Source organism: Malus domestica, chromosome 14, assembly GCF_042453785.1.
Source record: "Malus domestica chromosome 14, GDT2T_hap1".
NCBI lineage: Eukaryota > Viridiplantae > Streptophyta > Magnoliopsida > Rosales > Rosaceae > Malus > Malus domestica.
The window spans coordinates 21999418-22012363 of record NC_091674.1 but is presented as its reverse complement, the minus strand read 5'-3'; the positions used below and the strand labels follow the sequence as shown (position 1 = coordinate 22012363).

The following is a 12946-nucleotide window of genomic DNA, read 5'->3' as shown; positions in this document are numbered from 1 at the left end:
AGGATCAAAAGTTGGAATTCATTGCAAACTTGAATTGAAATAAATTGAAATCAAAGTTGTGTGAATTATAGCCCAATATCCACCCTATTTATAGCCAAAAAAAAAAATTCAAATCCAACGGCTAGCTGACGTCAGCATGATGTCAGCTACCAACAGCTAGTTGACGTCATGCTGACATCAATTTGAATTTAAGTGGTAGTTTTTAAATAATAAATTATGTTTGGCCCTATGACCCTTCGACCCTCGATTGGAGATAGTTTTTTGTGACAGGGCTAAAACGAGCTCTATGGCCATTTGACCCTCGGTTGGAGACGGATGCAAATATAGCTATGTACTGTTCATTAAAATATCAATATCTTGGATAGTCAGAGGGCTATAACGAACCTTCTGGCCAGCCCTCGGTTGAAGATGGCCTAACCTTGTTCAGTTAGAGATGGTCTAAATATCTAACCCTCTACCAACTGAAACCTAATCTCTCTCTCTCTCTCTCTCTCTCTCTCTCTCTCTCTCTCTCAACTTCACAGTTGCGTGTCTACATTGGACATTGTGCCCATTCAGTACCCAGCTCTTTTCTGAATTTCCGAGAGTGAGTGTCTGAGAGTGAAAGCTCACAGCTCTATATATCACTCCTCTCTCTCTCCCCTCACTGCTGCCCCTCTCCCTCCCTCTCTCTCTCTCTCTCTCTCTCTCTCTCTCTCTCTACTCATTGTTGCCCAATTTGGAGCTGCTGCAGCTGCTACATTCTTCCCTTTTCAGTCTCCAAGCTGTGCAGTGTACTCCAAAAATGGCGGCCACCACCAGCTTCCCCTACCCCTCTGCAATTTTCCTGTCAGTTCTCATCATTTCAGGTAAACCCAGCTCCCAATTTTCCCATTTACTTCCAAAGTTCCAATCTTTTTTAAAAATTTTGAATTCTGGTCAGCTAATTTACAACATTTTATCTCTGTTTTTGTTTTTTTTTTTTTAAAGGGTTCATCTTTCCAGAAACGGTAAATTCAATGGGAATAAACTACGGCCAAATCGCCAACAATTTACCGTTACCGGACGACGTCGTTCCGCTGGTGAAGTCCATCGGCATCTCCAAGATCAAGCTTTACGACGCCGATCCCAAGGTCCTCAAAGCCTTCGCCAACACCGGCGTCGAGTTCATAGTGGGCCTCCCCAACGGCTACCTCTCCAAGGTCCAGGACCCGGCCCAGGCCCAATCCTGGGTAAAGTCCAACGTCCAGGCCCACCTCCCCGCCACCAACATCACAAGCATCTTCGTCGGCAACGAGGTCCTCACCCTCAACGACACGTCGTTGAACAACAACCTCCTTCCGGCAATGCAGAGCGTCCACACCGCCCTCGTTGGTCTAGGCCTCGACAAGCAAGTCGCCGTCACCACCGCCCACTCCCTCTCCATTCTGGAGACCTCGTTTCCGCCCTCCGCCGGCGCTTTCCGCCGAGATCTGACTAGCTGCATCACTCCGATCCTCAATTTCCACGCCAAAACCGGATCGCCGTTCCTGATCAACGCCTACCCTTACTTCGCCTACAAGTCGAACCCTAAGCAGGTGCAGCTCGACTATGTCCTCTTCCAGCCGAACTCCGGCTCCGTTGATCCCGCCACCAATCTCCGCTACGACAACATGCTCTTCGCCCAGATCGACGCCGTGTACTCCGCCCTGGGCTCCCTCGGTTTCAAGAAGCTCCCGGTCCACATCTCCGAGACCGGGTGGCCGTCGAAGGGAGATGAGGACGAGGCCGGAGCGACGCCGGAGAACGCGAAGAAGTACAACGGGAATCTGATCAAGCTCATTTGCCAGAAGAAGGGAACTCCGCTCAGGCCCGGGTCGGATCTCAACATCTACGTCTTCGCTCTATTCAACGAGAACATGAAACCCGGCCCGAGTTCAGAGAGGAACTTCGGGCTTTTTAAACCTGACGGGTCGCCCGCGTACCCAATCGAGCTCGCGGCGGGCAACATATCCCTTGGTAACTCCAGTTCCAGTTCCAGTTCGGGTTCGGGTTCGAGTTCGGGCCAGGGACAGGTGAATCCGATTAGTAACGGTGGGTCACCGTCAGATTCTTCCGGCACGCCATACTTGTCCATTTCCTCCGCCCCGGCCATGGTAAGTTCCTTCAACTTCACCTTTTACTGTGAAGAATGTCATAGTTGTAAACTGGACAGGTGTCGATTCGTTAGTGGTCGTTCATTCGTTGATAAGATGTAGGAGTGATTTTATAATTACCGGGGACGGTGGTCTCGTTGAATTTGATTGAGGCCAATTTAATAGCGACGTGGCGGTGAATACGACGTCGTCCGGCATGTTATAAAAACGGAGTTATGTTTTTTAATAGGGAACTTTAATGAAAAGCTCTTGATACTGTTCAATCTAATGAAAAATTATATTTTTGCACTAAAAAGTATTATTCACATTACCTGTCTTTATTGTTAATACTCAAAACTTTTTTCATTAGTTTTTTTTTTTTTAATATTTCGGATTTTTGGTTTTCAGAAGAGATGGGATGTAATTGGTGGGATTCCGATGACGTGGCTAGTGGTCTCGTTGGTGATGAAACACGTCCTTTGAGGTTGGACAAAAGCTGAGAGCAAAATATCTAAAGTTGCTCAAATGGACGGTGGAAAAGAGAAAAAAGAAAAGAAAATAGAAGAGGTTACTTGGGAATTAGGAAAAAGGTAAAACTAACTCACCCTTTTGCTAATGACTCTACTCCACTGTCATCATCATTGGTAATTACCACTTTCACATCCACGGCTTGTATTGTGAGCCTCATATGCATCCGCAGTTAGAAACCGTTCAAACTTATGATGAGTGATTAACTATAATGTACTACTTCAAATTTGATTGCAACACAAATTAGTGATTCCTAACTCTTAATGCATTGTAAACTCTACGTGCACACTAACGATCAAGAATTGGCACTTGTTGACGAGCGATTGATGCTAGCGTAGCTCATAAAATTCGTTTGTAACGCAAAATTCCCAATGATCCCTACACCCTTGAATGCAATTAGGTGAGATTTACTTGCTGGTCATCAAATAGGTCTTGATTATTTGAGGTAGTGTGGGGCTCACTTAGTGAAGGTGATGATGCGGTGATGATGGTGGTGGGTGGCTTTTAATCTTTTTAGTTGGCGAAGTGGCACTCAATTGGTACCAAACCTTATTTAATAAGTCTTTTCCTAACTTTTCTCTCTTTTCGGCTTTTGCAGGACAATTATTATTTATATACATTCAGTGTCTTAAGAATTCTAGTGGATTAGGGAGGGATGGTGATTAGGATCGTTTTAGAAGGCAGAGGCTAGAGGGGAGGGGACCCCACTTTTGTATTTGTTGCAGTAAATCATATCACCTTTCTGATGTACGTGGAGTTTTTTTTTTTTTTACTGTGTGGACTGTATTTTACCTCATCTATTCTATATTCTTGCAGTAAAAAAAATATAAGAAAAGAAAAAAATAAAACATATGATCTGACGGTTCATAATCCATTTGGATATTAAATGGAAAAGGGATAGACAAAAACACAATTTATAAGGACAATTTTGCTAGTTTTCTTCCCAATGGTAACTTAAGTCTCTCTTCCGGCTTCTAGGGTCTTTTTACTTGGACTAACGGCCACAAGGACGGTACTATAATGGTGGCTGAAGTGCTTTTAGATGCTCTTAAGCTTGCAAAGTAGAGGAGTTTTTCCAAAATTTCAGTGGAGGGAGACTCTAAGCTAGTTACAGATAATGTGGAAGGAAGGTGTGGTGTCCTTTGGACCTTTGGAGAATTCGAGACACGATTGCGGACATTCATTAGTTGGCATCCTTCTTTTATTGCGTGACTTGAAAGCATATTTATCGATAAGTAAATTTTGTGATTGATGTTGTGACTAATGTAGGTTGATCCCTTTCTAATATGCATATTTAGAATTGTACCCTTCCTTCGAGGGCTATACCTGCTCTTATGTTTGATTGTATAGGTAGACTGGCAGCGGTTGTTCGTGAGGTTTCTCACTTTAAGTAATTTCTTTATTGAAAAAACAAAAACAATCCACTTCGATACTTTGAGATAAAATAACCACAAGAAAAGATACCTCCAGCTAAATAAAGTTAACAGAATAAAAGGAAAAATTTGTAAGCCAGAGGCAATTGCAACATAGGTGAAAACTAGGCCTGGCATTTTGGACCCAATCCGTTAACCCGACCCGACCCAACCCGTTAATATTTGTATTTGGGTGGATGCTTAACGGGTCGGGTCGCTAACGGGTGAACCCGTTAACAACCCGTTCAATAACGGGTCACTTTGGGTCAACCCGTTAGGACCCGTTAACACCCGTTAGCACCCGTTAGTTGAGGATATTTTAGTAATTTTAGTAAAGTCTTAATAACAAAAAATAAACTTTATGCATAAAAAAAAATAATAATAATTGTTAACGGGTGTTAACGGATGAAACGGGTCGGGTTCGGGTGACCCGTTAGCTTAACGGGTTGGGTTCGGGTGACCCGTTAACTTAACGGGTCGGGTTCAACCCGACCCAAACCCAATAAACCCGACCCGTTTACAGGTCTAGTGAAAACTTTAGATTATCTCGTTTTTATATTTTAGTTTTTAATTTTTTTGAAAACTGTAAACTTAAATACTCTTAGTGTTTATTTTTTATTTTTTAAAATAAAAGTTGAAAACCAAAAGGTGAAAATTCAACGTCAAATTTTGAAAACTCAAGAAAGTAGTTCTCAGTTATTATTTTTTTTTTAAATGGAAAAATTTACCAAACAAAATTTTGGTTTTCAAATATATAAACGGAAAATGAAATAGAATCAAACGGTCCCAAGAAAGTAGTAAAACAGTGAAAACAAGAACTGAAATCGAAGTCACTCAGTACTACAGTCTGGTGGTATTCCTCTTCACTTGGAAGTGAGAGGTCTTAGTTCGAATCTCGTGGATGACAAATTCGTTACCAAATTAGGCTGCTCATTATGTGACTTTGCTGAACTCTCCCTCCCCTTAATGTAAAAATATCGATGTACTAAAAAAAAGAAATGAAATCGAAATGATTATCAAACTGGCACCCCTAAGAATTCACCCTATCGTTATCTTGCATATGCACTTGTGCAGTGTATGTCATGAAATTAACCAAGAATCGTGACAAAAATGACGTCTGGGGGACAAGGCATCGATTGAAAGTATAGAGGGGGAAAAGTGGAATAAGGGCCAACGTCCAAGGGGCATCGAGAGTGCAACGAATAAGTAAAACACGAGGCTCTTTCAACTTTCGTTCAGCGTATTACACAAGTGTTCCAGTACAAAAAAATTTCTGTCTACAATTACACTGCCCTATCATGGCAGACGTTATAACAAGAACATCTTACGGAAGTTCTGAAAATAATTTGCTACCCTTCCCAACAAGTTAATGGCTATTTTTCTTAAAAAAATATTGTACGAGATGGAGTTCTTAGTGCCAACAGCCATGTCATGCAGCTCCGTCCCCTTGTAATAGGCTCTGGTCCACGCCCAGTGTCGTGTCGTGCAATCTGTATGTTCAACCATTCTTGCACCAAGTCGGCTTAACTTGGTGGGAAGCTTCAAAACTCTGCAATATAGCAAGATGCACTAGATCCGCACTCAAGATTCCATATGAGTCCCGGATGACTCCGCCTCTCCGGTGTTCTGTCCACTTTTAACTCTCCGATAAAATAACACATAGGCGGCCGAAGTCTTGATATCAGTTTCATTGACTGGAGATACATGACTGTCATCAAAATGGTACCATCTGTTCTCATCAATCAACTGCAAAATTGAGAGAGTAAAAGTACCTTAGATCTCAAACAGATAACCATTTTGTCTTAACGGCATATGCCAAATTTATAGTTTGAAAGAAGCATGGTGCACGATAGATTAGAGAACTTTTTTGGTAGAAGATAAAACTAGTGAAGAATGTGAATACTTGGCCGATATGCGGTGTAAAAACCGTTCAAATAAAAAATGGTCAGATGCGCTAGAGTTGTCTTACCTTTGCATATGCAGTATAGTGCCCACCACCTAGACCGCCGTAATGGTTGCTAATGGCGTATAGCTCATACAGATGAGCTTTTCCATCCTTGCTTTTCACATATTGACTCAAATTAAGATTATGAATTGGAAAAGTCACCAGAGTATCAAGTTTATTCTTCGAGTATCTGCTGTATGAGAACCGTTTCAGGTGAAAAACAAGAACCTCTGGCAACATCCACAAATCTAGTTTCTTTGTAGCTTGTCTATGTTCCTTGCACTTAGGGCAGTACCTGTATTGCAAAAGTCAAGAACATATGTCAAGAATGATACCTACTTGCCTGAAAATCGTAAATAATGCCATACAGAAACCATTAGAATGGGTATAAGTACAATACCACATATCATCGGGACCTAGAGGTTCTTCCTTCAAAAATGCCTCCAAGCATGTAAATAAGGAAATAGCTTCTTGCCTAGTTTTCTTCGCTGTGAACACATTCTTGTATACCTCAGGTAGATCCATGAGATAGCTAGCATCATATACTTCGTTTTCTTGGTCAGTCCAGTCCACAAATATCTTTACGAGTTTACCAGAACTTAGGGACGAAGACTTTTCAATTGGTTTGCAGGTCATACCCCTCTCATCAGCTAAAAATAGCTGGAAGGATAACTCACCAATTGATGTTTCCCCTAGTTCTATGTTCTCCGTGGGCCTCAAAAAGTGGTTGTTTGATGGTTCAGCAATGGCTTCTGAAACTAATCCATTTTCTTTCGTGCTATGAAGCTTAACTACTCTCTTCAAAGGTGACAGAATTCTAGAAACTGCTCTATCAACATCAACACCACGTATTTGGTCTTCTCCTAGATAGGCAACCAAAGGTGTTCCAAAAAGCTTTCTCTGACCCTTCAGAGGATCTAATGCACATCTGCAAATTGACAATGACTTTTGTTAATAATTTAGCCAAAAAGGAAAAAACAATAATGAAAAAGAGCCCATCCAATGGATACACGCAGAACCTAGGTGATTAAGCAATTATACTTAATGACCTATCTAACAGGGTTTACAAATATAAAACAATTCCATGGGCCTTAGATTTTTCAATGAAATTGGCATTCATTGCTCGTATAAATTAAACCTCAGAAGTACAGGGCCAAAACAGAGTTCACATTTGTAAGTTTACCAACATGCAAACTCAACTGGTAGAGATAAAGGAAGCAGACTCACTTTTCCTGCCGTCGATGAATTATTTCAAGTCTGGTACTGGAAGCTACTTTTTCTTTAGAATACCGATAGGCCACAATCCGATCATCATTCTTAATTGAAGACAATGGTTCAGAAAGGTTGTCCAGATATCGATAAATTCGATGTTCATATACCTGAAATGGAAGTGTTAGACTAATATTTTACCAAAAACTTAAGTTGTTAGGTGCCACGATAATATATATCAAGTTAACACCCCTTCAACTTGCAGTCCCTATATAATATATTGCATGTGGTCGACAGAGAAACATATGCATGGAGCCTCAATCTATAGTGCATGTAGTTAATTGGGGAATGGGGATGAGAAGTTTCCAACGCCTCATGAGACCATAAATTTGATAACATAATAGGCTACATCTGTAGCTCAAAAAGTTAAACCAGAGGGAATGGTGAAATGAACCAACAAATCATTACGAGCTAACAAAAAGGTTTGATGCTATAGAAAAAACAAAAGGAACTGTCAGTGAACTCCATATTACCTCAGCAAGCAGAAGGGTTTCATCACTCCTCAAGCAGCATGCGGTAGCCAATGCCTCAATAAGATTCTTACAGCATTGATCTTTTATCATGGTTACAGTGTATGGCCTTGGAAGACCACGCCCATCACCATAAAGCACAGTCACCGTCATTGGCCGGGTGACAGTTGAAGGTAGTGGCAATGATAAGTACATAAAGGGATCAAATGTAATTGAAACCTTGCTACAAACTGGACATACCAATGTTGATTTATATTGACCCTGGACATTAGTTAAACCAGAATGTGAGTCAATAACAAAAAGAAAAACCTTGTACATTTAACCAAAATTCCTACATTAAGAAAGAGATTCCTTGTATGACAAAAAGGGAACATCCAACAACACATAGAAGCAAAAATTACTCTTGAAACAAAAAAAAGACAGCTAAATACAAAAGAGCAAGTCCATTTCGATATAAATGGATCAAAATTGGTCAAAAGAATCAAATTGAAACACTCCCAAAGTTGAGAATGTTTGAAATGTATTAGCATAATAAACATAGGATTACTGAAGAGAGAAAAAGAGCGGACATTTAAGGTCTAGCAGTCACAATATGCACACATTGTATGATAAAAAGAATTCTTACTTGGCAAACATCAACAATCAATGAATCATTTCGGGCTCTGTGATTTTTCCAACACTCAATTGCAACTTCGTCATCTGGACGACCATCTGAATCTTTTGTTTCAATGTATGGCTTATTCTTGACACGATTCAAATCTTCATGTAGTCCATCAAGTAAGAAAGCAAGAAGTTCCTGAAAAAAGAAATCACCATTCAGAAAAATACAATAAAATGTAGCTTGTTATAAATACCCTAGACAATCACTCTTGGTGGCTTTTCAAGATCAGTGACTTTTTGCTTTAAAAAGAAACAAGATTGCACATTCAACATTAGACAATAGCATACTATTATATTGAAAAGCCTTAAACAGAAGACATTCAGAAAAAAAATAGTACTAACTTGAGAATCATGTTGATTATAGCCACTAAACTGGGGAGCAAATCGAGAAAGTTTTCCCTTGAAAGCACGTGGTGCAATTGTCGTTCGTCCTGATGACCACAATTTTCTCAACAACTCACCGAAGGCAAGAGCAAGCTCACCCTGCAAAATTACTACATGTCAGATTTTAAAGAAAAAAAAGGAGAATATTCAACAATATCATCAACATGGAGAAGGCGTGAGGAAAATATGAAAAAGATAACCACTTACACGCATTCCTAAGGGATTGTCAGTGTTGATCTCATCAGAGTAATCTTGCAAGAAATACTCAACAAGCGGAGGTGTGTGGACTAAGCACTGAAGTGAACTATTCATAAAACAAGTGTTTCCAAGATTTTGCAATCCAGCCAAACCTCCCCTATCTACTTTTTTCATTGGATTATAAGCATAATATTTATCATCTGTATCTGTTGACGTTGAGCTGCTTAAGGCACTTCCCTGGTGCAAATTAAAACTTTTATAATCCATTGAATGACCATTTGACAAGGAAGGACCCCCTGCAATTGTGATAGATGACCTTGAGGGTTCCAGGGGTACCAATGCTAACTCATTTCCTGTTGAATCCATGGAGAATTGAGAAGAAAAGTTTGCATCAGTTTGCACCTCAAGAAGAATCTGCAGGAAAAGTATCCAGAGAGTCATTAGAGATGAATCAAAATAATCGTCACAACTGACAAATCTGAAGATCCTCCAGAAAGAATTTAGAAGTCGAAGCAAAGTGCTAATACACATAATTCCCAACCCCAAGCTGGAAATAAGAAAGTGTATGAATCACAACCACACAGCAAATTTCTACTTGAAAATGCAGCTTAATCAGTAATAAGTAGACTATAAAACCAACTTAGTATATCTCATGTCAATCTATACCCATTCTATTTGTTCTTTTGTGTAATAATTTATGATAAGCAATCATTCATTTCAAGTAACAAAGAATATCCTAATGAATGATAAATACAGCACTCACTTCTTGATCCATCTGCAAGTTCAGCTGCTCTAGGGTTTGGTTTGAAACCACCAACAATGAATTCTTCTCCATGTTGAAGTAGTCCCAAATACGAGCCTATGATAAAAAAATTAAGAACGAAACAAAAACCAATGTGAATTAACTGAAGTAGAAAACTCCCAAAAGACAGCAAGTGGAGAAACAACAATTATATGTATGTACCTTTTGTTGCTCTATTCCTCTAATTCTGCACACCTTCTCGTAAAGCTCCTGTACAGAAGCCTGCAAAAGACTCAATTTGTTTGAACCTTCATTATATACATATGGTCAAAGTCATCACAACCACGACAGCCATAAGTTTACATATTTCCAAGAATTCAACACCATCAGATAAATAAAAATAATGAAAATACAACTCTAGATGGCAACCCCCCCCCCTTTTTTTTTCTCCTCCCCTTACATATCCTTTTCTACAAGTTAAAGAATTTCCAAAACGTATGTGTACGAAGGAAAAGCAAAAGGAAGATGAGTTTACCTTTTTGCTTAACCTTATAACTGTCTGGCTGTTGTCTCTTGAATCGATAATCTTCAGACATAATGGGTAGACCTCCACCATCAGATTCTTGATAAGATCACCCTGAGAAATCATCTTTCTTGGTAATGCTGGGCCTCCTTTGTACCTATAACATTTGATTCTTTAAGAATAATTTTTTTATAAAAAAATATGGAGAACAAAAGATGAAAAAGGTGTCCTTGCACCTAATTTCTATTGCGCTTTGCTATTAAAAACATGCCGTGTATTTTAAAAAGAAAACAGAAGCGGAAAGTTTGTGCAAGTGAAAGTGGTTTGATGAGCGAAATAATTACTTACCAGTCGAACAGCTTTTCCCAAACTTCTTGAGAAACTAAGACATAGTCAAGGTCTTCCAGCAGTGTTCTATGAAGCTGTAAATCGTTTCCCTCAGATTCACTTACAACTATATCAGAATTATCAATAGGTCCAGGCCTAGCTATAATTTTAGATGAGAAAATATCCAAATTATGAGACACAGAATCCTGCTCATCATATAGATGTTCTCCAGCACCTTGCTCAACATACCTCTTCCAGCTTGAGTACCACCTGGACAAAAAGTAGAATGAAGCTAGTTACAAACATGCAAGCATCTTTATTATTGAAACAATCACCAGTAACCCCAAAGTACAGTCAAGAAGTCTTCAAGGTAGTGTTACTCCGATAGTAGTATAGGTGTTTATAGTGCAAGTAATGTTAAATTTGTTCTACAAAGTGTACTGAAAATTTTACCCTACTAAAAACTGAACCAGATATTGGCCATACTGAACAATGTCACAACCAAATTTTCTAAAAACAACAGACTAAAACCCCGTTTAGTAATGCTTCTGTAAAAGTAGATGGGAGGTGCTCCTCTAGAACACTAAAAAGAACTTTTAGAATACATAAATACTATTTAAGCTTTTATGTCAAACAATACCCAAAACACCTCAGGTTTTCAGATTGTGGATTAAGCCATCCTGAAAGCAGTTTCAAACAGGTCCTAATGAATGCTTGGGAGACTTGGGGGAATCCTGTTTGTATGGTTTTCCATGCCTATTTGCACCAGCCTTGGTCCATGAAGGAGGCCCACAAGTTAAAACGGTTCTAGCCTTAGCCTATTTAAAAGGTTCCCCCTCTCATAGTAACTACCTCCAAGTACCTTCACTCTCACTCTCAAAAAAGGCTCTCAAGCCTTCTAAGTAAATGCAACACTTTCAGTTAAAAACCTATCCAAATCGATGTGGACTTGGTGTGAGTTAGGTGAACCACAGCACACCGCTTCCCTCATGTTTTTGGTGCGATTTTGCGATTTCACAGACTTAATTCCTTGAGCTAAAGTTTATACTCAATGTAAAAAGCAACCATATGACTGACACAAAAGAAGAGAAACAAACTTAATCAAAATACCCAATTGCCCAATGCAGAAGCATAGCATAAATGTATAGTTTTGGCTTAGAAAGCACGTAAAGCCCAGAAGAAGCTAAAAACCCAGAATTAACCAAACAATTACGATGCGAAAGCACTTCTTAATAAAGATTCAAAACAAAGGCAACACAAACATGCAATAAGATGGCAGCCAATGCAAAGATAAAACCTTTAGCATTAAATTCAAAGAAATAGGAGCACACACCCATTGGAAACAGCATAAAACAAGTTGCCTTCCTTGACATTGGCCTCCGATTTTCGGGCCAATTCATCGACGATCCGCTTCTCCTCCTCCGGCGTGTTGGGTAAGCAACTAGCTCCGTTTTCCATCATGAAACCCAAATCCGGAATCGTCATGACTGGTGATTCACACAAGCTAACCAATCAACAAGTTAAATTAGAAACAAACAAAGATCCCAAATTCGAATCCGACCCAATTCAATCCATACCGCAATTAAATAAAACCCACAAGCAACAAATTAAACATACAAATATCGAGCAAGACTGAGAAATTGGACGAACCAGATCGCGTCGGAGAGAGAATGTGAGGAAGCAGCAGCAGCCGCTGGACGGCGAAGGAAGTGTGGAGGGATTGCAGTTGGTAGTTGGTGGAGGTGTGGAGGGATTGCAGTTGGGGGTGGGGGGACTTTGAGAGGGTGAGAGAGAGAATCCAGATAAATCTCTTACCGTCCTTTTCAACGATTTGTCCCTTTTTTTGTTTGAACTCGTTTGAGACTCCGAGTCCCTTTTTTTATATCCAGAGAGAGAGAGAGTGAGAGAGAGAGGAACTAGGAGAAGGTAAAAGGCCCAACTCCACAAGAGAGAAATTGAATTCCTCAAGACTCCATGGTGTTGGTGGACGCAACGGTCACCATTTTTAACGAAATGAATTAAAGGTTAAAAATGTCGATCAAATATACAATAGTTTGTTGTAAAAATTGTGGGAATGAATGTTTACGTGCTTTAGCTAAATGTGAGGAATACTTGAGACTAGTAGTGTTATAGTTGTTATATGATGTTTTTCAAAAAGGCAATCATTTTTTTTTTTTTGGTTCTTTACAGATGTGGCTCTATATAAAGAGCACTTCGTATGTGATCACAACACACCGCAAATAAAAGAAATGAAAGCAATAATATCAATATCTCTCTCTTCCTCTCTTTACCTACGATCCTTATGTGTTATAGTTACGAAACTAAACAATATGATACATTGCAACCACTTCGCTTCTGTCCCTAGCAAATGTTATATCTTTAACTTTTGCCTATT

The 12946-nt window shown here is 39.6% G+C and overlaps 2 protein-coding genes across 7 annotated transcripts; one reads left to right on the top strand and one right to left on the bottom strand.

Annotated features, from left to right (window-relative positions):
* Positions 1-478: 478 nt before the first annotated feature.
* Positions 479-3944, top strand: LOC103454827 (glucan endo-1,3-beta-glucosidase 11-like). 5 transcript variants are annotated; one of them, XR_011575490.1, is made up of 4 exons: positions 479-848; positions 970-2114; positions 2505-2683; positions 3600-3944. XR_011575490.1 is itself a non-coding variant. In XM_008394422.4 (3 exons), the coding sequence occupies exons 1-3, from the start codon at positions 785-787 to the stop codon at positions 2574-2576; spliced, it is 1284 nt and encodes a 427-aa protein (XP_008392644.1). In that variant the 5' UTR covers positions 479-784; the 3' UTR covers positions 2577-2878. The 5 variants fall into 5 exon arrangements, 1 of the variants encoding a protein (XP_008392644.1); XR_532058.4 differs by having other exon boundaries at positions 3220-3944; XR_532057.4 differs by having other exon boundaries at positions 2502-2683.
* Positions 3945-5236: 1292 nt separating this feature from the next.
* LOC103454829 (ubiquitin carboxyl-terminal hydrolase 9-like) lies at positions 5237-12530 on the bottom strand. Of its 2 annotated transcripts, none has more exons than XM_008394424.4 (14): positions 12202-12530; positions 11885-12055; positions 10573-10821; positions 10237-10381; positions 9924-9983; positions 9723-9818; positions 8969-9373; positions 8720-8860; positions 8343-8513; positions 7721-7978; positions 7206-7357; positions 6379-6906; positions 6003-6273; positions 5237-5779 (listed from the first exon to the last, which is right to left on the bottom strand). In XM_008394424.4, the coding sequence occupies exons 2-14, from the start codon at positions 12034-12036 to the stop codon at positions 5615-5617; spliced, it is 2793 nt and encodes a 930-aa protein (XP_008392646.1). In that variant the 5' UTR covers positions 12037-12055; positions 12202-12530; the 3' UTR covers positions 5237-5614. The 2 variants fall into 2 exon arrangements, with proteins under 2 accessions (XP_008392646.1, XP_028948297.1); XM_029092464.2 differs by having other exon boundaries at positions 11885-12038; positions 12202-12451.
* Positions 12531-12946: the final 416 nt, after the last annotated feature.

Bases quoted from the DNA above. Each gene is read 5' to 3' on its own strand.
- LOC103454827 (XM_008394422.4), top strand. From the start codon at position 785: ATGGCGGCCACCACCAGCTTCCCCTACCCCTCTGCAATTTTCCTGTCA. The intron at 849-969 runs GTAAACCCAGCT...TTTTTTTTAAAG, and splicing joins GTCAGTTCTCATCATTTCAG to GGTTCATCTTTCCAGAAACG. The intron at 2,115-2,501 runs GTAAGTTCCTTC...TTTGGTTTTCAG, and splicing joins TTTCCTCCGCCCCGGCCATG to AAGAGATGGGATGTAATTGG.
- LOC103454829 (XM_008394424.4), bottom strand. From the start codon at position 12,036: ATGACGATTCCGGATTTGGGTTTCATGATGGAAAACGGAGCTAGTTGC. The intron at 10,822-11,884 runs GTGTGTGCTCCT...CTTTTTGTCCAG, and splicing joins TTTTATGCTGTTTCCAATGG to GTGGTACTCAAGCTGGAAGA. The intron at 9,819-9,923 runs GTACATACATAT...TTTTTATCATAG, and splicing joins GAGGAATAGAGCAACAAAAG to GCTCGTATTTGGGACTACTT.